Below are 26,347 nucleotides of genomic sequence, written 5' to 3'. Positions count from 1 at the left end.
ACTTCAAACCTCCCTTTATTTCACACCTTGTAAGTTTCACACTGAACCCTCTCTTTGCAACACCACCACACTTGGTTAGTTTGTTTTGAGGCAAAAATGTTGTGAGATTTAAAAAACAGAGCGCAGGAAAGTGGGAAATGACCTGACGAACCGTGAACTCCAAACAGTTCCCACAGGCAAATAAATTCACCTCTATCGAAAACTAAACAAAATGCAGAACCAGTGAATGCCTTTTAAGAGTGCATTGGAATTCCCACCACAGGAGCAAGAGCTGGGGAGGGGGAGAATGAAATAGCGGAAATCCATCTAATCCCAGGGGTCGGAATCCTCAGTGGGAAATGATCACAGAGAATACAGCATTTAAATCATAGTTATCTTTTTATTCTGTGTTATCAGCCAATAAATGGCCCCCAATAAATTTGGTTTAATCTTTGTTCCATGGCTGAAGCAAGAATTTTGCTCCTCATCACGTGACCCCTGGAAGGGAAGGGAGGGGGAGGGGTTTCCACTTCTCAGCCCATGAGTGAGGACTATCAGCACAGGCCAGGCAGCAGGAAACATTCATTGGAAACCAGGAAGCTTCATCCCCTTCCCCGCAGGTCTGCTCACACCACCCTAGTGGCCAGAAGCAGTTGGGAACTGGGAGGGACACTGGAAGGAGAGATGGGAGGAGCCACTGAGTGGGGAAAAAAGGGCACTGAAGCAATAGAAAGGGGAGCAGTCACAGGCTATAACAGATCAAGGGAAGATCTTCCCGCATCCCTCACCCAAGGCTGATAATGGATCACAAAAGAACAATCACAATACGTTGGATCCAAAACTACTGCAGGGACGTTACCCTCTTCCTGGCCCCTTCTCCGCCCAGACCACATGAGGTAACAACTCCAGTTCCCCGCACACACGCTAGCAAGAGTGGATAAACTAGTCCTCAAAAGTTTCTCTTTGCCTCACTTTCAATGTGCTCTCCAGGGTGGGAAGGGCCAGCCCCCCAGATATTCTAGGGGAAGGGAGATCTGTTCCCAAGGTTACTTTACAGAAGGTCTGCTCAGGAGATGGGAAGCAGTGTGAGGTCTGCCCTTGCTCTGTCAGAGAGATTCAGGGCAGGGTGATTTAGGGAACACGCCCATACCTGGGAGAGTACCAGAGACTGCTCTCTGAGTACAGGGGACTCAGGCCTCCATACCAATTGTAAATTCCCAGCTGCCACCACATGTGTGTGTGGGGGGAGGGGCCGGGGGGGAATACTGCTTCATATTAAGTATCTCTGATCCCTGAATTCTTCTCCCCAACATCTCGGTCTGACGGCAAGGACAACCCCTAGTCCAGCCCTTCTACAAAGGCTGTTGCTCGCTGCCCACTTCCTAAGTCACTACTGTCGGGATTGGGCACTGGTGCCTTCGAGTCTTCCAGAGAGTCATCGGGTGAGGAGCTCCTGCACCAGCTGCTTGAACTGCTCCTGCTGTTGGCAGATGTAGAGCTGAGTATCCCAGAGTGCGTTCACTAGGATCGCATCATTCACCTCATCCAGCATCACGTCAGAGTGCAGATGTGGGCTGAACCTGTGGATATCGAGATGTCACCAGATGGGACTGGGGAAGACGGGGGCAGCAACACAAGAAGGGACAGGCAGGGATGGAGACAAGCATCAAATGCAGCACCACATGATGCCTGGGGATGGGGACACATGCCACACTCCGGTCTTGAGAGGGGGAGAACACTGGGAAGAGAGAAGACCAAACAGATGGCCCAACCCCAAGAGAGGGGAAGGGCACCAGCCAAGAAAAGCTCATACCGGAAATAGCGGGTGTCTGTCATCTCACACCAAGCCCTGGCACGGTCCACGGCCGGGCCATCCGCATCAGTGCACTGCAGGGGGAAACATGCCCACTCTTAGGTCACTCAAATCAACCTAAACGCTTGTATCCCTCTGCTTGTAAAGTCAGGCTCCCTTGGCACTGAGTCCCACTGAACAGGCCTCCAAGGGAGAGAAAACTACATTTTGGAAACTTACCCACCAAATGATGTAGGGGAGCTTTTCTACCGGCCCTGCTGCAGCTCCCCATGGGGCTGAGCTCACTCTTCTAATCCTTTTGGTGTCCCAGGCCTCCACAGTTTTGTGTGCAGACAAAAGTGCAAAAAAGGGGCCTTGGCGGTGATTCTAGTTTGGGGCTCTGGGTTCTGAGCCGTGAAATCTCTCGGATTCTGTTTATAACCCGGCTTCTGCTCCAGGAACACGATGCCAGCAGGGGTTGCATTCACTACGAGCCCTGAGAGTTATGCTGGGGCAGCTTTCAAATGAGACCTGAAATGCAGAGCTCATGGCAAATACAAACTCCATGGAGGTTTTCTGGTCTGTAGGTATAAGGCTGAGAAGAGCCAAGGATGGGTCAAAGTTAAGGTTATTTGGGGAACCTTAACTCCAAATTTTCCTTTCAAGAATTGTTTTTGTGAACAAAAATATTCCAAGCTTCTTTTTGTTTAAAGTGTGTGTGTGTGAGTGAGAGACATATCCAATCTTCTCTCTACTATAATAGTTTTTATTCAGGAATTTCCTTAATTTGTTTATGTTGATGAATGATCATGATGGAAATACAGAAGATTTTTCTAAAAGCAAAATACCCCGTTTTTCAGGGCTTAGTTTTTAAACCAGGCCTCCAAATTTTCCACCTGGAATTCTGCACCCATAAGTAAATTGTACCCATTTTTGCATGCACAAAATTGTGGAGCCCAATTTGAAAATTAGGTCCTCTGTGTCCCATCACTTGGAGAGGCTAACCTGGTGAACCACAAACTTTCTAAGACAAGATCACCTCTGCCAAGAGACAGTACATATAAAATTTCTGGCAGAAAGCAGCTTGTTTGACAAGGTTATGGTGGCTGGTGTCAAAAAAATCAGGTTTATAAAGGAGTGTTTTATACTCTCTCAGCTATAGTGTCATTAACACAGCTCCATAACCCATCACACAAACGCACCTCAGGATTAATTGAGACTGTGTTTGATACTTACACTATTCTGCCCCCTGCTGGTTATCCTACCTTCTCATTCGCTCCCAGAGATAATCCACCTAATCCCTTTGCAAATCTACATGTATTTGAAGGATACAAGTGCCAAATAGGAAGAAGAATTCTTTAGGCTGGGCCACCTCAGACCATCTCACCCCTAACATTCCGGCTTTCCTGTGACCCCCTCAATGCCAACTGACAGGGGAGCACCCATACTGTAACTCCCATAAGGCCTGACATACTCATTGCCCCAGCACACTGTCATAATATGTATGTAAAAGGTGTCATGAAAGGTATCACATGTGAACTGGTGACAAGCAGGTCCCGAAAGTCACCACATGATATATGTTCGGGGTGTAAAAGAGTTTAGACACATGCTGGAAATATTAGCTTGAAATGTGTTTGGGCAGCAGTGTATAAACTCGGCCTGCCTTAGACACCGGAATCTGCATTTACCCACGTGACAAGCAGAGGACAATGCAAGTATCTTTACATATAAGGTAAACAAAGCCATCAAGCTAAACAAGTGAGGAGAAGATCATTTAACAATCACGGTGGGGGACAGAAACCCCAGGAAGCCTTCCTGGCTCTCAAGGCAGAGACAATAGACTTTGGGTAATATAAGGGGAGCAAAGAGACCTTTTCAGTGATCCATCTCTGAGGGGACCTAGGGTACAGCACCCTTCGAAGCTGTAAAATTTGGGTCCCATAGTGTGGAGGGTGAGGGATGCTGGTAACTTGATGTAAGAAAGAAAATGGCGTAGGCAAAGATTGCATCTTGCGTGGGGTTTTTTTGTTTGGAACCACCCAACTCTCTCTTTTGCTTTGTATCACTTCAATCTGTTCTTTGTTAATAAATCTCTTCTTGTTTTATTAAAAAAAATCTCAGCGCTGTGTGGATTAAAGAGAGGTGTGAGTCTTCAGCTAATCTAACAGGCCAATGTGTGCTCTGTCCCCATGGAAGGAGCGAATTTAGTAATGTCTGAGAGTGTCCAGTGAGAGGGGCTGGACACTGCAGGGAGATGCCTCTGGGGAACTCGGGTTCACTGACTGTTACCTGTAAAGCAAGGCTTTGACTGAGAGAGTTTAAATGAGTTTGCTGGTCAGGCAGGTGTGTCAGGGAGCTGACGCACACAGGGCTGAGCAGCAGCAAAGCTCTCGCTAAGGCAGAGGGGTAACAGTGGCTCACAGCTCTGGGTACCACAGGCATGGTGTAACAATTCCCATGTCAATACTCAACCCACTTTCTAAAGCATGAGAGAAGTTTTTGCTGCAGCAATTTGGATTCTCCAAAGTTTAGAGAATGAGGGATTTAAGGAGGCTCTAAGAGGAGGAATGATGGCAGCTGGGATAGGAAGTGATTGTAGACACCTTGCTAGGGAGTAAGACCCTTGTTATTGAGCTCTGTAGGTTGGGGAGTGGTCCATGGAGCTCTCTGAATAGATGTCACAGGTGATCCCCATATCCTCGCTGGACTTTAAAGGGTAACAGCCTGGCGTAAGTCCCAACTGAGCATCTTTTCTTTTTAAAAATAGTACGATTTAGCATCAAAAACCACCTCAGGTGTCCCCCTCTGCGCCACTCCACAGCTTCATCCCATCCAGCCCACCCCCCATTACTCACACAATCCACCACCATCTTGCCCAGCTCTTTGGCCCCAAAGACAGTCTTGGCCAGCTCCCAGGGGTTGGAGGGGCGGAAGACATCCACGGAGCTCACCGGGACCTGCGGAGGCCTCCCCGTCCCAAGAGAGACCACCATTCCCAATTTCCGCACCTGCTGGCTCTGCCCCTTTGGAGGATGGAGAAACAACGTTTTGTTAGTGTGAATCCACAGTATTACCCCCGAAAAATACACAAACAGGATGGGGGGGAAAGGGGAGATTCATAAGTTGTCTGCATTTCATTGCCCAGATCCTTGAACTGATAATACTGGGGACCTGTATGGCTCAAGAGATTGAGGATTACATAAAATCACCCCACATTCCCCACCCTCCTGCACAGTAACTTAGACACATGCCTCGCCCATCCTGAACCAGAACCTTTCATTTCCCCTCCCCGACCCAAGTCTTCACTGCCAATCCAGCCCCATGTCAGAAGTGACTGACAGTCATCAACCTCTGTTGAACGTCCCATGTGGCAATAACTGGGGGGAATCTGGCCTTTGTGCCTAGAGCACAGCCGTCAGCATCACACAAAAAGCCATCGCCACATTAGCATGAACTGGCCCTATCTGTTGCTTCCTACGAGAGGCTAACAACTGAAGGAGCCACAGACAGAATGAGCTGATCCTCCTACAACAGCCAGGTTGGAGCATTGTGCTGGGGAGATCAGGGGAGCTTTCAGTGCCGTTGTTTAGGATGCACTACCTGGTCGGTGGATAAATACAGGACTCTGGTCTCAGAGAGCCACCAGTAACAGCCCCCCTTCCCAGGGAGGAGTCATTTACAACCAAACCCCATTGTAATGTCATGCCAGAGAAATCCTCCAGGTAGTAATTAAAGCCCTAGGATTTACCCTCACCTTCTGGCTTAGGGACTTGTTGTACTCATGAATCTCTGTCATGGCATCCAGAGTGGGGTTATTGGCCAGCAGCCCACCATCCAAGAAACGCCCGATTGGTCGGAAGTACGTTGGGGCGGCACCACTGCAGCGGGCAGCCCGCCACACAAGCTGGTCTGTGAAAACATAAGACAGTGCATAGGACTGACTGACTTCTTGTGTCACCATCGACAGACAGACACACTGCTGAATGGTGAGGCAAGACAGCAGATTTTGGGAGGAGGGGAAAGGGAAGAGATCTGTAATTTCAGAGGCCCCCTCCACCAGTTAGCTCTGCCCTTTTTCTTCATAACACTGTGTGCTTTGCGTGGATTCACTGGAGAATAATTGCTTGTGTAAATCAGTGGTCTCCAAAGTGGGGTGCGTGCATCCCAGAGGGTGTGCAAGAGGATCCTTGGGGGTGCGTGGCAGGAGGAGGAGTCTGAGCGGCTTTGTTTTCTTTTCTTTTTTTTTTTTTCCTTTGGCAGTTCGGGCAGGAGTCTGAGGTTTTTTTTTGCTTCAGTGCAGCAGGGGGTGCGTGCTCAAAATTTTTTTTTACTGATAAGGGCGTGTGATCAAAAAGTTTGGAGACCACTGGTGTAAATGATGGCCCTGCAATATCCTCCCACCCATCTCCCCCCCAGCACTCAAGCCTCCTTTAAAGATACTGGGCCAAATTCATCCCTACTGGGACTCCGTTGAAGCCAGCAGAGTTACGTCAGGGATGAGTTCGCCCATTGTATGTAATAGATCCATTCAGGAGCCCAGGAGGGATGGAGACATCCCTTTGGAACCCATCCCCATAGACAGAGGCAACGCATAACTGGGGTGGGCCACAATTGAAAGGTTCTGGTGGGGGGAGGCACATGACCGCCCCACGCAGCACCTCTGGATCTACAAGCTGTTTCTAAACGGAAGGCAGGGCAAGCCCCACTGCTGTGCGAGGGGTGCAGTTTCCCCTGGGCAGAGCCCTGCTATAAGAGCTGGAGCGTGGCCTCTGCCCTGGGAACAGGCCTGGAGTGTTCGGCACAGGGCAATCTGCAAAGCAGGCACGGGGAAGCGCTGGGACTCCAGTGACAAGGAAGGAGAAACAGCCTCATGTAGTGGGGGGGGGCAGGGAGGAAGGAGAGGCTCAGCCCACAGCCACACACTCTGCTGCTTCCTCCCTCCCTGCGCTGCACAAACATATGGTGAGTGTCGCCATCAGGGGAGTCTTTGCCTCCTCCCTGCTGGGTGTTCCCAAGAGACAAGGGGCAGAGTCTGCAGCAGCCCTTCTGGATGTTGCTAAATGGAAGACAGAAATCTGGGGGGGGCACATGACCCCGCGTGCCCCCACCCCAACGCATCGCCTCCGTTCATAGATGCAGGAAGGTACGTTGTCTTGACCCCTTTCCAAAAATCTGGTGGCCCTTTTGCACCACTCTTCTCCCACAGAGCCAGGGAGAGTGGCTGCTGAATTTGCAAAGTGGCAGAACATATCCCCAGGTGGCTAGGCCAGCGTGCTACAGCTTATTGCTGCAGGAAAGCAGGAACAGTCAAGGCAGGACAGGTGAGAGGGGAGGCTAAGAAACTTCCACTAGGACCAAGCTCTAAGGATTGTTAAAGTAGAGAATAACCCACTGCCGGGACATACCATTCTGCTCTTATGATGGGTAATCCACTATTGGGATGTACCATTCTTCACAGAGAAAGGGGAGGAGGGGCAAGAATCTCTCTCTCTCTCTGATAAGGTCCTCTTCTCTGCCAGTCACCTGGACCAGTGGACTCTGGTGCGTGAAAGCATTTACCTTCTGGCTTGGTGAGTGGTTTGAAGGGGTCTGTTGTCTTGACCTCAGGCTTGTTTTTCGTCGCTGGCGCCTTATAATTCCGGAAGAGGTGGAGCTCAGCAGGTTGCCGGTCACACAGGGTCCCTGTTACTATGACCCTGTGGGAAATGAAATAAGAAACAAAGATAAGTGTTGAAACAAATTTGGTTAGGCAACATCAGCCTCTGAATCAATCTCTGCTTCCTGATCTGGTCCATGGCCTGGCTGAACGCCTCACCACGGAGCCTGCCAAAAAGAGGGGAGGGAACAATCTCAGCAAATGCAGCCCCAGCTGTGACCCACTTGGGTTTCTGGACGTCTGTCATTTTGGTGTGCTCTCCAAATTCCCTCTTCAGGAACTCATCCAGGGGCTCTGACTCGTATGGTCGTGACCCTCGGAACACCTCATTCTTCATGCGGAAGTACAGGCAGCGCATGTAGTCCACTGGCTTCCCTGAGACACAGAACGGCATTAGCTGTAACCAGCAGTGGGAGGCAGACGGAAAAGCAGAACCAGCCAGACTCAGGGGATCAGAGCTCGAATTCCCCAGGGCATCACACAGCCCCTGCAGCGTCTACCTGGAGCGGGAGCCACGTGCCTAATCCTCTGCAGTAGGCTCAGTGTATGGGAAAGCCTCTGAGGGAGGAGGGCAAGTTCAGAGCTGACTCCTCAGGATTCTCCAGACAATAACAAAGAGCTAATGAATCTGGTCATAGACCCTTGGTGGGGAGAAGACCAGGAACACCTGGTTGCCAAAACACTGCCTGTTTGCTGTGTGATTTCCCAAATTCCAAACAGCAGGTCAGACCATTTCCCAGAGGAGCAAACACCGATCAGAGTTCTGGCGTTTGTTTGTTAATAAATCCCATTTCTCTTTCAGCTGGTAGCAACCTCCCAAAGTGATGGGCTCACAGAGCTGCACCCCCTGCCTTTCCTGCCTGCCCAGCTCTCCACACACTGAGGAACCATTCTGACCCAGGCTTAGCAATGGCAGTGCCTGTGGCTCAGTGCTGCCACCCCCCGTCGTCCCTTACCATGTACAATAGCCAGTGCCAGGATCCCTCCTGTGCTGGTCCCTGCGATCCAGTCAAAGAGCTCCCTGATTGGCCGGCCAGCAGCCTTCTCAATAGCAATGAGAAGTTGGATGAGCACCAGGCCCCGGATGCCCCCTCCATCCAGACACAGGAGGCGATCGTACCTAGAGAACAGGAAGGTGGCGGCTAGGTTATGCATTAGAACATACGTATGCTCAGTGCAGCAGACAGGATTGACATTTCTCTATAAACTGGCCTCCTCTCAAGCACCCTGAACCCCCACCCTGATGCCCCAACCTCTCTCCCAGCACTTCCCTGCAGCCCCTCAAGTGTCCCAGCTCTCCTCCCAATTGCTAAACCCTCCTGCAACCCCAAAAGCACCCAACTGATTTCTCAGCAGCCAAACCATCCTTAAACATCCTCTTTTCCCTTTCAGGTTCTAAAGCAGCCATCCACCACTATGACCAGCTCCCAGACCTCACCTATCACCAGTTTCCTGAACACTCTCTTTTCAGATACCTCCACTGGGAGATCAGGGGGAGTTGCCCAGGCTAAACAAAGTCTTTCCACAAGGTGTGGGATATTGGATCTGAGATCAGCAGCCTCACACAGACAAAAGAAACAACACTGTGGAGAGTTGTCTCCAGATGTAGCAGTGTCTCATATCCCAAAAGAACGCATCACTGCCCTGTCAACATTGTGAACAATTTCACGGCTGGTCATTTTAGCAGAAACACCCAGCTAATGTGCCTTCCCCACAAACTCAAACATCTCTCAGGCACTAAAATCTCCATCTATCCCAGCCACCAAAACCTCTACCTTCCCCCGAAACATCCCCCACAATGCAGTTACATGTTGCCATGACAAAGAAAAGACAGCAGCACCTTGGTAGAGAAAGGACTAATCTCCAGATGGTGTAAACTGGTGTCACCCCACCCACTCCAATGATCAGCAGTTATGTGCTGTTAGGGACAACCGTGCATTCTGGTAGGGCACGGGATGTCATCCTCTTCAATGGACCTATGCTGATTTACACCAGCTGAGAACCTGGCCCTTTACATTTAGATGCATTGTAAAATAGAGGGAATTTAATATTCAAATGAATTACACTGGGGGCCCAGCATCTTAATCCCATTCCTATTTAATTCAACAATCCCTCCCCCCTCACACACTTACCAGAAGCTACCACACAATTCCCAGTCTGCCGCCCCAGAGTGCCATGGAAACCAGGGGCCTTGCTACAGAATTTAGGGCCAGCTCAATGCCAGAGTCCACGCACATCTCATAAGAACCAGGAGGAGGAGAAGGCCTTCAGCCCCTCAAGAATGACAGGGATCTGCTCCTCTCCTCTGAGAGGACTGGGCATGCAGTGTAACTTCTCCCGATGCCCTGAGTTATGGCTCCCAAGTTGGGCAGGGCTCTGGTATAAACCATCCTCTTGGTGGGAGCTATTTCCCTTGAAGATAGGGATTCATTGATGAAGTCCTTCCTGCCGTGTGTGTTTAATACAGGTTTTGGATCAAATGGGTATAGCTCCCAAGCCTTCCATTGCCCTTCCACCAGGCCCCACCGCAGCTGTGACTGTCGCCAGCCATTCAGATTCCTTCTCACCAGTACAGTTTGTTTTAATACAATATTCCTTTCGAAAAAAACAAAGCATAAGCAGGACTGGACACTCCTTTGATTTGCTGAGGACAGTTTCCTTATTTCCCTCCCCCGCCCAGGACCCTGCTGCTTGCCCTCCAATCACACACCTTCCCCACCCCGGTGCACTGCAGCAAGAGTTTGTTCCACCAATACTCCCCCTGCACTCCATGCCATCTTTGTGCCTCCCCTCCCTACCCCACACAAGATGGATGCATCACATGCATCATGATGCTGCCAAACCGGTGCAGCAATTGGCACAGAGCTTTGCAGCCATCAAGTCGGTGTGTCGGGCTGAGCTAAAGCCTGCACTAGCTGCTCAACAGCATTAAATGGGTGATGGTGGGGGCAGAGGTGGCAGATTTTAATCGCCCGGGTTGGGTTCCATTAGGGGTGTAGGCCAATGTATGACTCTGGGCACTAGCACGGGGAGAGGGGTCACACATGGGTGTGCCGCACATGGGACTTTAGTCAATGATAATGACAGCAGAGAACCTCACACACGCATGAGTCCCCGCACGGAACTCTGGCTTGTTCCAGGTATGAGGGCGCCATGCATCACGGGGGAGGAAAAAGTCACTCCCCCCATCCCCATATTCGAGCCGTGTAGTTGTCTCATGAGCTCCGCTCCTCGCTTACGTTCTCTTTGCATCGCTGGCAGAGTCCACAACATCCGGCGTCTTCAGCAAGTGGCCAAGTGCTGTGGAAATATGGATGATGCTCTCATAACCTAGAGAGGCACAGACAGACAGTGGGAGAGAGAGACACACATTTAGTGTCATAGAGGGAGGAGAGGAAGATGCATGAACAGGGCCTTCACTTCACTGGGGTGTGAATATTTCCTGTGGGGTCTCCTGCATCCCTAGAGCTCCCCCACTGCCCTCTAATCTTCTACCCTAACCCTCTAGTTCCCTTTCCCACCCTTCTGTCCCTTATCTCAAAGAGCTCAGTGGCGGAAAAGACCTTTCATGTCTGTCCCTTCCCTGCCAGGGCAGACCTGCTCCCTGCAGTACAATCTCCAGTGCTTCAACGTCCCAAACCATGAAGCTTCCACCACTTCCCTTGGGAGATTATTTTGCACTTACACAGACCTCACCATCAGGAAATACTTCATAACAGCCAGCCAAAGTTTTGCTGTTTTATCCAAGCGACATCTCCCTGCTATTTAGACCCTTCTAGCACTCCTGAGGGACAGATACTTGTCACATCGCCTCAAGTCACTATTTAGCAAAGTTATAGTTAGTGGGCTCTCTATTGCAACAAGCCAAGTCCTTACTCATCACTCTGCCTTCTCTATCCTGTCCCCCGGTAGCTGGTTACTGACACGGACACATTCCACCCCTCCAACAAAGGCCTTGCACCGTGTTATATCAACACTAAGAACTTCAAGTTCCCACCTCTATCAAACAAGTTCTTTGCCCCTCCTCCCTTGAGCAGACAAGCCACTGCATGCAGTGCCACCAATTCACCCCTTCCTTAGACTCCATGCCAAATAGGATCAGAAATCAAATCCCGGAGAGCAGGCAGCCAGAAAGCTTTCAAATAAAGATGCAGGGGAGCAGATGGACCACCAGAGTAAGACAGGGAGGAGGCAGGTCCCAGCAGCCGCAGGAAATGAGAAAGAAACCTAGATTTAATCCTGGGAGATAAGCACACATGGAGGTCTGGGAGCCTCCTCATTACCCATCTGCAGCTGTATCCCAAGCCATAACTTGGGAGGGGACGGGGGGGCAATATGGCCCAGATGAGGTGCCAGCCTGTGAAACCAAACGGAAAACAGGGGAGGAGAAAAAAAATACATTATTGCCAGCGGCTAGGAGGACGCAGTGGATCTTTGGAGGAATCTCAGCACTGGATGAGGTTTCTCAGCACACACTCAGGTCCCTGATAAAAACAGCCCTGTTCTGTCAATATATCAGAAGACTAATCCTGGAATGACACACCCAGACCTCCACCACTCCTGAGAGAAGAGGGGAATTCAGCCCTGGATCTCCCTCCTTGTACTACTCCAGCAGTGGAACTCCTGGAGGTACAGACACACCTGCTGGGGTGACATGAATCTATTTTCTCTAGAGACACCATATAGGAATGGTGCTAAGCTTGGAGTGAGAATCCAGGGTGGCCATTTCTTCAGAGCAGCAGAATTACAGGTAAGTAATTCCTCCTTTTTTGTCCTTCTACCCACCCATTGCTCCATCCTACCGATGAGACCCTATCACTGGCTTAGAGAGAAGCCCCTCTACTGGGGTGAGAAGGGAATTCATTTTCCACATTCATCTATCCCTAGGCCTCAGCCTTTCCCTCCACTAGCTTTCAGCCTTCGGGATTTGGGCCCCAGACACTCCCATGTCTCATTCCTCCCCACCTCTCCCCCACAGCCAGGATGCCCCATCACCAAAGAATGAAAAACTCAAGACAAATTTCAGCTGAGCTTTCTTTTCTGCCTCTCCAACTGAATGGAGGTGGGTGTCACAGCATATGGGGATGAACAGACATAGGTCCCAGATTTATTCCAAGGGTGTGTGGCCAGTCACCCAAAAATACTCCTCCTCGGGCTGGTGCACTACAGGGATGTATCCAAGAATCCAAACAGATCTATAGATGTTTTCCTGGGGGCAAATAAGAGAAGGGTAAACCTGATCCTGGGAAGAACGGGAGCAGGCTGACAGCTACTAAAGGCAATGAGAGCTGGGAGAGGGGACGGAGCCACAAAAGTGCAGGACAATCCAGAGAGAAGCGCTCAGAGAAGACTGTGAAGAGAGAGAAGGAGAGAGTGAGAGACAGGGCCAGGGAGGGCTTTACCTAAACTGTGGCCGTTGTTCCGTGGGAGCGGTGGTCTTTCCGGGGAGGTGGACAGCGGTGGTGATGCTGCGGATGCCATGTGGGGGGATTCGGGGCTAGGTGGGTGGCAGCGTTCCGTCCCTACCATTTGCAGCAGGCCTAAGAGCACCTTCCGGTTAGCACCTTGCGAGGTGCAGGAGTCGCACATATTAAAAAGAAAATCAATACACAAATCACAAGGCCATTCCATACACCCTAGCAAGCCAGTCCTGTGCATACAGTAACTGAGGGATGAGAAGTGAGGTAGGGATCATACTTTGTGCATCCTTCCACAACCAGACTTTAGGGCTTGTGCTGTGTTGTGATCCCTCACCCTGCATTTCACAGCTGCTTTACAGGGCAGACGCTGCACACTCAGTGTGCTCGAGGACGGGGGGGACTGCACTTTGGTGGTTCAGTTGCCCTGCCTCTCCCCATCGTGCCCCTGCAGCATCTGGCAGCATGGCTTGGAGAGGGGCAGTATCAGGCTTTCCACTTCTACCTCCTGCTCCCTTCTTCCCCTCTTCTGCGCAGGGCTCACCTTTGCTAGTCCTGGCGGCCACCAGCCCTGGGGTCTCTCCAAACTCATTGGGGATCTCAACATCTGCTCCAAACACAATGAGGGCCTTGATTGTCTCCAGGTGATCTTGCTGTAAGAGGGGAGAAATCTCTTGTCATAGGCAACACTCCCTTTATCCGCCTGCCACCGCCTACTTTGCTGAGCCCTTCGCTCTCACCCTTGGGTGCTCCTGCTAATTAAGAATATCCAGATGAATTCATCTCCTTCACATCACTTGAGGGCCAGGGCCTGTGATGTTCCTGGTGTGGGCACCAGCACAGCTGAACCGATTGAACCCAGCTAGAGGCATGGAGGAGAGTAGTTGTGCATACTAACCCCTCTCTCATAAAAAAGAATGGTGGGGCCTGCTCCAGGGTGTTCTTTTCATGCCCTGGCCTGGAAGAAAAGTTCTCCATCAAATCCCCTTGGAAGTGCAGAACCTGCAGCCTGGGAGAAACTCACCTTCATGGCCAGGTGCAGCGGGGTGTTGCCATCCTGCCCCTTGGCATTAGCGAGAGCCCCATGCGTCAGCAGCACCATGGCGCTGTCAAAGCGCCCCCGCTTGACCATGATGTGCAAAGCCATGTCTGCCGTCCTGCTGACAGAATTCACGTCACAGCCATACTCAATCAGCATCCGGGTCATCTGTGCCCCAAAGCCATAGGGAGAGAGGGAGAGAAGGCAACAAGGAAGCGTGATAGCTTCAGAGCAACAGCGTGGGTGGGCAAACTACCCTGTTCTTCCTTAGGTAGAACATGCCAGGCAGTGAGTGCTGGAGCAGCTGACGATAGCAGTGGGGAGAAGAAACAAAGACTAGCGTAGACAAGGCCTAACAGTTAAGTGTCAGCTACAAAGCCCTGGGTATCTGTATTATGACAAGGAGGATCTTGTGAGGTTTCTCTAACACTTGATACTAAAACAGCTCTTCACTTTAATGACATGCTTCTGAGTGTCTCGCTTGTGTCTTACAACGAAACACAGGAATGGCGCCAAGCAGAGTCAGAGCTAAATGAAAAACGTGATCCTATTTGGGCTAAAATCCTTGGCACATCTGAGGGAAGATTCTGTGCAGATTTTGGCAAAATCCCCCTGTTCATTTCCACTGTCCCACCTTATGAGCCAGGCAGTTTCAAGCCTGTTTAGTACTTGACTGGGAGACATCTAAAGAGAACCTAGATGCTGGAAGAAGGAGTGCTGGTAATTCAACAAGAGGCACTCTCCTCACTAAACTATGCCTGAATCAGTGCCCTGGTATGGCATCAGGGGGGCGTTATGCCAGCTCACCTGGCATTTTTCACAAAAATTCAGGGTATTAGTCCCAGTGGGCAGGCCAATTTCCTCTCTGGGTGATTATAACATGCCTAGCTAAAATTCCCCTGCAGTGAGAAGTTATTCTTCTGTTTCCTGCCTTAGAAACTGCTATATAATGTTGATGGCACAGAATGGCTGCCATGTTCCACCCCAGAGGTGGCCTTGTTTTAGAGGCAGCACTAGTACTCCATCAGAAAGACAGCGAAGGAGAGCAAGCTGGCAGTCCAATAACCATTGGACTGCCAGTACCAGGATCTGCCCACTCCACTGTGAGGGTCCACAGCTCTCTCCCCCCTCAGTGGATGACACTGATTCTCTCAACCAGTACCATGGGAAGTGGCCTGGGGAAAGAGGCTGCTCTACCTGAGAATCTGAGTTGTGGGTGACCAGTGACTGTCTTTTGGGTGGCCTGCTGGGTTACTGTTCTCTAAACGGAGTCACACACGCAGCAACATGCAGGAAGGTGAATGTCTTCAGCTGGAGGAACTAACGGGGGGAAGAGGGGAGCAGAATTTCAAATGAGAAGAAGTGGTCCAGTGTGACTGCGTGGCATGCTGGCATGCCTCTCAGTTTGCCCCTCTGCCTGGCATCAGCTTTGCTTACCTCAGCATTTTTGGCCCAGTGGAGCACAGCTGCTCCATAGCGGGGGTCCTTGAACTGAACTTGATTGACATCCACTTCAAGAAGGGCCCGCACACACCTTCGGGAGGAAACGAGATGGAGGCATGGAAAAGGAACAGTCATGGATGGGGACAAAGACCCCAGCCTGCCAACAACATGCAGGTGTCGGCACATCCTTGAGAGCTCACGCTGGGGAACTGTGGGTTAACAGCCCTCTCTCCCTTCACCCCACCTGGGATGCTCTGTGACCTGGGCAGGCCCCTAAACTGCAAAGCATCCAGTGCTCCCTGCTCTTAGACAGAGGAAGGGCTAAGAGTCAACGTGCTACTAGGGCCACACTAGCAGAGAGGACAGCAGGCACCGGGAGATGATACCTGGAATCCAGGCCATTGGATCATGCCCTGCTAGTGAGGCAAATGGACACTGGGAGGGAACAGAGCATTAGTGCTAGTGGGTGACATTCTGGGGCTGGCCCACCCTCAAAGGCAAACCCACAATGGTAGTGGGCATACAGGATCTGAGCATGTGATGTCTTAAGAGTGCCTATTCTCAGAGAGGCAAGTGAGCACTAGGCAGGGGCATGCTAGCCAGGCATCAACCACGGAGTTCCATTCCAAGCAAGGCGAATGGGTACTAGGCGGAGTCTCAGCCAGCGAGCACTATCCTGCTGTCACTCCTATCCCAGCAAGATAGGCAAGCACTGGGAAAGGGCAGGTGAGTCTATGCTAGTCAGTGATGCCCTGACATGGTTCTCAGCAGGATAAGCAGGCACCCAGGGAGGAGCACATGGGCTCCAAGCCTGCAGGTGGGGCCCTTCCAGTGCTCCGTTTCCAACAAGACAGGTGAACACTTACCCCTTCTGGGAGTACTTCACGGCAGTGTGAATGGGGTAGCCCAGCGTCCCCATGACGTTGCACTTGGCATGGCATTTCAGTAGAGCCAGAACCACATCCTCTTTGCCCAGCTGGCAGGCTAGGTGCAGAGGCGTCTGCCCCTGATTGCTCAGATGGTTCAAGCCAACAGATGGCTTTTTGCCCAGGAGCTGAAAAGAAATTGAACAGCAAAATCTCTCCTCTCTCCAGGCTCTGAGGACTGCTCCTGGGGACAGTATGTGACTCATCATAAATGGCATAGCTTGTCCCCATCCCTTACCCTAGGACCACCCCACAAGTCCATCCTGGTGGTTATTTAAACTCTCCTTGTTTGTCCAACTGGGAAGTTTATTACTCCACCTTGCGCTCTCCCCTTTGGCTCAAGCTTAGGTTAGAGCCTGAATCCAGATCCTGCTTAAAGTATAAATAAAATAGAAATGTTTTCAAGACTTTGGTTTTGGTAATGTCAAACAAAACAGTGTTGTCGGTTTGTTTGTTAAACTCACACACACACACACACACACTCTCTCTCTCTCTCTCGGAAACCCAAACCCATCAGAGAGGCAGAAAGTGAATCTGGACAGTTTAATTTCCCTGTTCTTGCTGAATCAAAGGGTAAACAGCATCCTGGGGGAGGTCAATCCAGTTTCAAATCTCAGGGCAAACCCATTAAGCTGCTATTATCATAGTAACATGGAGAGGCTGCCCCGTTAAATCAGGATTGTTTTTAGGGCCCCTTAAAGGTCCAACACCCTAGATGTGGCGAGGCCTCCTCATCCCACCTTCCTTGTCACAAGTCAAGAAAACCCCCATGGTCTGTCCCAAAACTCTCTTGGACTCCTCCAAAGTCCAAGACCGACATCTAGAAAACTACCCAATCCAAAAGCCAAGAAGGAGGAGAAATGGTGAAGTGTTGCAAGGCTATCTGGCTATGGCCATAGAAATACCAGCACTGAAGCACCTTCTCTCACCCCACACAGATCACCATTGACCTGCCACAGAAAGAGAAAGCCAGGTGGAAGAAAACTCAAGTGGTGCTGGTCAGATCAGACCAGATGAAATCAGATACAGCCGGATTTGGCCCTGAGGAATTTCTACAAACCAAGGTCAGGGCTGTGAAGGAGGCAGAGCTCTTCCCTCTCCTCTGTGAGGGAGGCAGCAAAGTCAAGCCCAGCAGAACTTTCTGGACTGCAAATCGCACTGAGAACTCAGTCTGCCCCCACTCGACTCCAGAACCTCTTCTTGCAAAGAATCAGCTTCTTTTCCCAAAACCCACCGCAAAGTAACCACAGACCAGAAACACACACACCTCCACCCAAGGGTTTGGCCACCTATCACTCTGAACCCTGCCCTTCCTGGATGGTATAAGAATAGAGAACAGCCAGCAAAAAAAAGTCTCCAATGCCACCTGTCAGCTGGCAGTGTCCAGTCTCCTTCCCCATCAAGATTCAGGCCCGGGCACAATGCAGAGACAGCACTTGTCTATGGACAGCAGGCAGTCATCCCACAGAGCAACAACGGAAGCGCATCTGTAGCCCACAGGTCTATACTCAGACCAAATCCAGAGGGTAGTTATGGGCACCACCAAAACCTCAGGACCACAATCCTTAATCTTAGCCTGTGTAGACGCATTTTACTCACTAACCCTTCAGACCAGCAGGAAGGAACCACATTGACTCAGTCCATAAGGATCTAGATTGTCAAGCCTATCTGGCCAACATACCATAGTAACTAAACAAGGACCCAGAGGAATCGTGGTTTGGTCTGACTCTGTCCACACACAGCTCCGACTGTCATGTCACCTGACTCAAGGGGAGGCAGGTTTAAGGACGGACTCCGCAGACTCTGAAGAATGAGGGGAATTGGTCAAGCTAGCCTTTGACTCTCAGTCACAATGAAAGGCCTTGAGAAACTTGGTTTGGTCTTCCCTTGCTATAGGCGCCATAGAAGCAAGAAAGGGAACTCTTGGCCTAAGGCCAGAAGTAGATGCAAATAAATATAGGTTCTTTTGATGCACTCGTTTTGCACCTCATCTGTTTTACTCCTGTCCCAGAGCACTCTGGGCTTTAGAGTTCAGTCCCGGAGAACTCTGCAGTCACACAGACAGCAAAGTCCCTAAAGAGGGAGGAAATGGGCGGGGGACTGAGATCAAGCCAAAAATTTGCACCCTCCTGTCCTCCTGCAGCAGCAGATCTATTTGGCTTTTTCTCCTCCAAGTATAGAAAGCCTTGCGTCTATCTCCTCCAGACGTAGAGCACTGGGTTCCTTTCTTTCACCCCCATCCCGCAGTAGGAAGGGTACCCAGCAGCCAGCTGTAAAGCCCGCTGCTTCCCCCTCACCTTTATGATCTCAGGGTTACTCCCTCGGACAGCATAGTGAAAGACTGTCTCCCCGTTTTTGTCGGTGACATCCAGCCGGGCATGGCACTCCACCAGCTCACACAGACACTCCATGTTTCCCTTCCGGCAGGCGAGCTGCAGTGGGGTACAGCCATCCTCGCACTCGGTGCTGTTCACACAGCTGCAACACAAGAGAGTAAACAGGAGGGTCCCTGCCCTGAGAGAGGCACACTCAGTACAACAATCTCCCAGAGGTTTGCGTCAGATTCCCTAAATTACTGTGTTAGAACTAATTGTTTCATGTACTTGGTGTTTATGAAAGCAAGGGGCAGAGCATGGGGAAGTGCTGTGCAATCTTCCTCCACTCACATCCCTGCCAAAGCACTCATTCCTGCCATCCAGTGCCTCCTGCTATTCCAGTACTGGAACCACCACCTAGCACTGCTAACATTCCTTGCTCCTGATGTGCAGTATCCTCTGCTAGATTGTACCCAATGACCAAGAGGAGAAAGCTCCTGCATTAACCCCTCAGTCCCTGAGCTATCCAGGTCTTAATTCCCCTTGCCCACACTGAATGTTTTCCCAGATAAATGCTGAAAGGGAATGGGGCATCTAGGCCAAAGTGATTTCCAGCACTTTATTATCCAGAAAGAGAATTCCTCTCTCTTCTTGTTGCTTATGTAACATGCCTGCACAGTGTACCACCACCTCCTCTAGTGGCTGGTCCACATAGATTATATAAAAGCCTTACTACTGCTACCAGCTAGTAGATTTACTCCTTCAGCTCAAATGCAGGAGGTTGGTGCTGAAGGTAATGAGCTCAAAGCTCACTAGCAATTCCCAAGGTGAGTGTTAGATTTATACCCTTCAATAATGGGCGAGCAGCAGGTTTAAAACAAACAAAAGGAAGTATTTCTTCACATAACGCAGAGTCAACCTGTGGAACTCTTTGCCAGAGGATGTTGTGAAGGCCAAGACTATAACAGGGTTCAAAAAAGAACTAGATAAGTTCATGGAGGATAGGTCTATCAATGGCTGTTAGCCAGGATGGGCTGGGATGGTGTCCCTAACCTCTGTTTGCCAGAAGCTGGGAATGGGCAACAAGGGATAGATCACTTGATAAACCTGCTCTATTAATTCCCTCTGGGGCATCTGGCATTGGCCACTGTTGGAAGACAGGATACTGGTCTAGATGGACCTTTGGTCTGACCCAGTATGGCTGTTCTTACGTAAGCAGTTATCACACCCATCATTTGACCAAGCTAGGCATTTAGGCCACTATCTGCCAATGTGAGGTCAACGGAAGTTGCAGGAGCCAAACTCTTCCAACAAGCAACCTACTTTTATTTATTTAGGGGCTGGAATATGGATTTAGGTGCTTGACCTTGAAAGCATGGGCCTGAAGTGCACTCCTGCCCTGAGCTAACTCCTAGTGGTACTCCTTCAAGAGAGCTCCTCAGCCCTTGCCTTAGGATGCGATTGTGTTGGAAACTCCCCGGAAGCTCTGTCTCCACTGCCACATGCGCCAGGGACCAGTGGGGGTGGTTACGGAAACAGTCACTCAGTTGCTGGAGGACCTCCAGCTGCAGGGGTTGTGGCGAGCTCTCGTAGAAGGGGCGCAGCCGCCTGGCATACTGCTCAAAGCGCTCAATGGCATCCGTCTCATTGTCTAACTGGAAGAGCCTGGAGAAGAGTAAAGTGAATGAGAATGCAGCCCAGCTCCCCTCCATAGAGGCCAAAAGCCAACCCTCCCTAGCACCAGGAAGACATATTAATTCTCCACACCCTAGTGCTAGGCATTTCTCCTCCTGCTTGCATTCACTCTTAAGGACTCCTCACCCAGTTGGGCATCCTGTCCCCAGTGACAGCACCTGCAGCCAGAAAGACGTTTCCATTCCCCATGCTGCCACTCTCCCTGTTCTCAGAAAATCTCCACTCCGGCTCCAAAACATAACCCGAAGAGGAAAGGGTCGTCTGTCACTCACCGAAAGGCGACCAGATGACTCTGGGGGTTCACCAGCAAGCAGTCCCAGGAGCGAGCGTTTTTGTTCTTGTATAGAATCACCCTATCATCCTCTCTCAGGCGTGTGAGAGCCACATACTCTGCCAGTGGCACCTCCTTCACCCGGTAAGGGTTTGAAAACAGATTGCTGTAACTGTTGATGGTGTTTACAAGTCGGCCAAAAAACTGCATCTTTTGGGGAAATCAACTGTCCGCTTCCCCTCACCCTGGAAGAAATCAGAGTCCAAATTCAGCCTAGGTCAGTACCTAAACCCACTGCCCATATCTGGCAAAGCCAAGAGACTTCCATACAGTGACCTTAACCCCCAGCGTCCCACTCCCTACCCTCAACGCATTGCCTCAATACAAGTCCATTGACTCTTCATGTATTCCATGAGACAAGATATGCCATCCCTATCCTCCCTCAGAAAGGTGTGCAATGCGGGGTGAAGAGTTGGTCCCCACATATCAGCTGAACAGATTTCTAGCAGGCACTGCCTGGCCCTGAAATTCCAGCCTCAGTCAGGGTCAGGGTCCCATTGTGTTGGGTGCTGTACTGTGAGATGGGCCTTGTTCCAAAGAGCTTACCATCTACACAGACAAGGAGTGGGAGAAAGGCCAGGCCTATTACCTCCATTTTACAGATGGGGAACTGAACTGCAGACAAGTTAAAGTGACTTGCCCAAGGTCACACAGGGTGTCTGCGTCAGAGCCAGGAATCAAATCCAGATCTCCTGAGTCGCAATCCAGTTCCTTAGACATAGTACAACCATAAAAGGAGTTGAAGCTCTTAGCTAAGTCCTCAGCCATCCCTTGCAAACTACAGCCATGATTTTGCCTTATTCACATTACCTCACTGACATCACTTGTCACCTCCCTCAACCTCCATACTAAGACCTCAATCCTGCAAACATATGGGCTTAACTTTACTACCAGTGGAACTAGTCATGGCAGTAAAGTGTTTGCTATCAGAGCCTAAACATGCAATTTTTAACTTGGACCACATAGAGTGGTATGAAACAGATGTTTCGAGTACAAAATTAGTGTTGTGTGGAAGTAGATGGCCATGGGCATGGTCTAGATTTGAAGTTGACGGTTATGTTGAAGTGTGTCCCGTTGTATGATTGTTAATGGAGAGAATTATTTGTTTTTTTAAGTGCAAGCTGTTTGTACAGCATTCATCATTTTGCGAAGTTATTATCTGACGTCTGTAGTAGACTTACTTACTTTAGGTGACGAAATGAGGAAGCCTGTCTGCTAATGTGTTGTAACAGCTGCTTGTGGATGGAGCTAAACGTTGCATATTTTGCGCAGAGGAGGAAGTTGGAAGAGGCAAATACATCATATTGAGGGTGAGGCAGAGGAGAGAAGGTGAAATCATGGCTGTAGGTCACATGAGATGGCTGAAGACTTAACTAGGGATTGGCTGGCTTTTTTATGGTTATATTTGTGGAAATCACTTGAACAACCTTAACTGGTTTTTAAGGAAGTTGCCAGGTTTTTAAAATCTACATGAATGCTGATTGTCCTACAGACAGCTGTCCACCTTGATACATCCCCTTCCAGAGCTCTGATGCCCATGAACCATCCTGAGTCAGTTGCCCGGTGGCCCCCACAGCTGCAGTCCACCATAACCATGTTCCCCATTCTCTCCACGCATGGCCCAGCTACTCTCCCTGCTATACCTAGCCTTGCTCCTCTGCCCACAGCCCTGATTATAAAACATCCTTGGTCCCCACCAAGCTCCCCACTCTTCCACCACATGCCGCTTTGAAATATTGGTATGTATTGACATGGGCACATAGTGTCTGATAAATCTTTAATTTAAATCTCTGCAGTCGGGAGGAGAAAGAGTAAGTATGGATCTACTAAGACAGTACGTTACGTGGACAAAAGTTTCTTCTGTAAGTAAACTTAGACACAGATCTGTAATGTAGACCTGGCCTAACAACTTCGCTCAGGGATGCGAAAAATCCACAGCCCTGAGCGACACTATACCAACCAAACCCCCCGTGTAGACAGAGCTGTATCAGCGGGAGAGATTGTCCCACCAACATAGCTACTGCCTCTCATCAGGGTATGGCTACACTTGCAAATTTGCAGCGCTGCAGCAAGGTGTGAAAAAACACCCTCTGCAGCGCTGCAAATTGCGGCGCTACAAAGCGCCAGTGTAGTCAAAGCCCCAGCGCTGGGAGCGCGGCTCCCAGCGCTGTCCGTTATTCCCCACAGGGAGGTGGAGTATGGACAGCGCTGGGAGAACTTTCTCCCAGCGCTGGCGCTTTGACTACACTTAGCGCTTCAAAGCGCTGCCGCGGGAGCGCTGCCGCGGCAGCGCTTTGAAGCGCTAATGTAGCCATAGCCTGAATCTGGTCTGCTTAGATTGCCTCTAAACTGAAAGGAATGGCTGGCCGGCCACCCACCCTCAATCTTGAGGATTTCCTAAAAGACTTTGCCCTGACAATGAAACAATGGCCTCTCTTCACATCCACTGTGTGCAGCCAAGCTAAACCCAGAAGGTCACAGGGTTTAGGAATAATATTGGCATAGAAAATACCTGATTTAAATAAAAATCAGACCACCACACAAGAGTTTGGGAGGCTGGCTTAGGACTACTTCATCCTTCTGAAAATTTGTATAAAGGATGCCATGAAAGCCTGCAGTTCTGTAACTGTCACAGATATTATAGCCATAAAATAATAGATGCAAGAAAAATCAGTTTCTGTGAAGCTCTAAAAGGACCTTAGAAGGATAGAGTTCAATCTCATGAATTTTCAAGTTATGATCTGAACATGCAGATTCATCAACTCTTTAATATACTGTTCCCTAAAGGATGACAAGGGACCAAGACGGGTTGCATCGGCATGTGGAAAGCAGAGAAAACAGCCAAGTGAATTTTGTTTACATCCCAGGAGAACCTTAAATCAATCCAGGGCAAAACCAGTTCTAAAATAACTGGCAAAGGGACAAGATTGGAGTTTCACAGGCCCCTTCTTCTCAGACAAAAAGCATTCTGGATCAGAGGAGGCCTTATCTCTCTTGCATTATACAGACTGTGGCTATCCACCGCGTAATTTGTCAGGGAAGGGATCCCTGAACCCTGACATCTTCCTCCATCTACCAAAGCAGAGACACGGCTCAGACACAGGTTTGATATAGGAGTGAGTGGGTGACATTCTGTGGCCTGCATTGTGCAGGAGGTCAGACTAGATGATCATAATGGTCCCTTCTGACCTTAAAGTCTATGATTCTAACTGAATGGTCAGAAAAAATCCAAACCTAAAAGCAAGAAAAAAAACCAACTAGTTTCTACTATGTATATAATTTAGACTAAAAACATCTTAGCCCCAATACAAATGCCAGCTCACGGAGAAGACTGGGTCCCACAACCTCACAAGATGGCAGAACAGCTAAAGGGAGTGATGGAGGATTTTATGCCCTTGGTTGGAGAATGTCCAGAGCAGGTGAAATTGATAGAGTGCTTACAGCGGGGTAGCCCATCTACACTAGGGTTTCTAACATGGACGGAGCTGAACTGATGTTAGCAATGAAGGGACATATTTAAAAACTTTCTTAGTGTAGGCAGGGCCCCAGATGTCTGCTGTAACCATTAGACAATGGTCATCCCTTTCCAGCAAGAGGGGGAAGTTAGCCAGGTGAGTTCAGATACTGAACAGCTCTTATGCACATAACTTTTTTGGGAAACCTAACAGCCTAAAAACAGGATCTACAAAACAAATAGCAGGACAAGGGAAATTTGACACAGGGTATCTACCACAGCATTTCACCACACTCCCAAAAGAAATCTCAGACAAACCCCAGCCACTTCCAAGCTGGGGAAAAACCAGAGATAGAGGGGAAGCAGGGGAATTTCTGCTAGTTAGAGATCTCTTTTTTGGATTCACTTCTAGAAAAAAGAGGAAAAGGAAAAAAGCTGATTGGAGAGAAGGAAACAGAGCATAAGCACAAGATAAACAACCTGCACAAGGTGGTCTATCTTTTATCCCCACCCATCCAAAGAAGAGATATAGGAAATGAATTATATGCAAAAAGAGGAACAGAAAACCAGTTCAACACACACACACACACACCAAAGAGGAAAGCAAACATGAAGCTGGGGCTCTTTTGTTCCTTTACTAACAGCTGACTTCCCTCTAGCCCTTCCTGGAAATGAATGACAGAGACATGTGGGGTTTTCGCTGTGCCCCAAAGACACCCACTGGCCTCGCTGCAGTTTGATCCCTTGTGTCGAGGCCCTGCACCATCCCTCCAGCTGAGGCTGGAAATCCCCCTTCCCAGGGCCACTCGGCCCCACGCCTGCCCCGGGCGGAGCGGGCTCAGCGCTTCATTCCCCTCCGCCGGGCAGGGAAGGAGGCAGCACCACGCGGGGCTCTGTGGGGTCGTGCCACGGGCTGGGGTGGGGAGCCGCCCGCCTGGCCGTGCCGGCCCCGGAGCACCAGCGCCCGGGGGGTGCAGTGGGAACAGGGCGGGGGGCGCTGAGCCCAGCTCCCTGCACGGCAGCACCTGACTGGGCGCCCCCGCCCCCGGCAGGGTCTGGCGGGCGCGCGCCCCCCGCCCGCGGAACTGACGGACCTCGAGCCCGGACCGCCCGCGTGCTCGGGCGGCTGCTGCGGCCGCCACCGCCCACCCCACTGCACCCCGGGCCCCCACAATCCTTAGCGGGAAGCCCAGGCCCGTGCCCCTCCCCCAGACTCGCTTATCGCCCGAGTCACTCACCCACTGCTCGCTGCCACCAAAAAGGACTGCAACGTCACGTGATCCCCTCTTCGCCAACCACAGCGCCCGCTCCTTCACTCTCCTGCCCCGCCCCGCCCCCTGGCCAATCACAGGCGCCATCCGATCTGGGCGGGTGAGAGGGCAGGACCTGGGGCCCGGATGACTTTTGGTTTTGAACGCCCTGTCAGAGTAGTATAGTTCCGCCGGCGGCCATGTTTGAGCGGGGCGGAAGTAAAGGCAAAGACTGATGGTAGCGTGACTGGCATCTTTGTGAGGGGCAAAGGACTTCCTCTCACACACACACACACCATTAAAGAGACAGTGACCTGAAAACGTTTCCCCATTTCCACTGAGCCGTCATGACTCTCCCGTTCAGTGGCAGGCTCTAGATTCTGTGCTGTGGGGAGACCAACCTCCTGCTCCAGGCCACACCTGATTTCTCTGATGGAACAAGAGTCGCTGCATGGCTCTGGGGGCTGCACAGCGCCCCCGGCCCTGCACCCTCGTTTGCAAAACGTCCCGGACAAAATTAATTGCCCTTTCCCGTTCCAGCCCAGCTCAAAGCATGAGACCAGCCTCGTGGCTGGTCTCATGCTTCGAGCTGGGCGGGGACGGAAAAGGACAATCAGTTCTCCCCGGGACGTTCTGCAAATCTGATTTTTATTTCCCTACATTTTTCTGTGAAAAAGTTTCAGTTTTGGGTAAAAAAAGTCCAGTGTCAGAAAATGTTTCCATCTTAAAATACTCAGAACCTGAAAAACGAACCTTCCTACCACAGACAGACCTTTTTACTGAACGTCTTTCAGGTATTGTATTTTGTCAACCACAATTAAAATGCTCGTGCTGAGACAAAAGCCCCTGCTCTTTAAAAAAAAAAAGGTCGGGGGGGGGTTTAACTAAAATATTTCAATTACGTTTCCTAAAGTCATAGATTTTAAGGCCAGAAGAGGGGTCATTAGATCATCCAGTCCAGGGGTCCCCAATGTGATGCCTGCGGGCTACTGGCTGGCGGACGAGCATCTGCCGAAATGCTGCTGACAAGCTGCGTCATCCAGAGGTGTT

The 26,347-nt window shown here is 50.4% G+C and overlaps 1 protein-coding gene across 2 annotated transcripts; it reads right to left on the bottom strand.

Annotated features, from left to right (window-relative positions):
- Positions 1-25,509, bottom strand: PLA2G6 (phospholipase A2 group VI). Of its 2 annotated transcripts, XM_044985596.1 has the most exons (17): positions 25,286-25,509; positions 20,535-20,778; positions 20,017-20,232; positions 18,550-18,730; positions 16,193-16,380; positions 15,321-15,417; positions 13,869-14,051; positions 13,389-13,497; positions 12,830-12,991; positions 10,667-10,757; positions 8,384-8,547; positions 7,652-7,802; positions 7,331-7,467; positions 5,526-5,680; positions 4,627-4,794; positions 1,793-1,866; positions 2-1,559 (listed from the first exon to the last, which is right to left on the bottom strand). In XM_044985596.1, the coding sequence occupies exons 2-17, from the start codon at positions 20,741-20,743 to the stop codon at positions 1,415-1,417; spliced, it is 2,430 nt and encodes an 809-aa protein (XP_044841531.1). In that variant the 5' UTR covers positions 20,744-20,778; positions 25,286-25,509; the 3' UTR covers positions 2-1,414. The 2 variants fall into 2 exon arrangements, with proteins under 2 accessions (XP_044841540.1, XP_044841531.1); XM_044985605.1 differs by lacking the exon at positions 13,869-14,051 and having other exon boundaries at positions 1-1,559.
- Between the last annotated feature and the right edge of the window lie 838 nt (positions 25,510-26,347).

This window comes from Mauremys mutica, chromosome 1, assembly GCF_020497125.1.
Source record: "Mauremys mutica isolate MM-2020 ecotype Southern chromosome 1, ASM2049712v1, whole genome shotgun sequence".
Lineage (NCBI taxonomy): Eukaryota > Metazoa > Chordata > Testudines > Geoemydidae > Mauremys > Mauremys mutica.
Note: the sequence above shows the minus strand (reverse complement) of the source record. Positions and strands in the feature narration are given on the sequence as shown.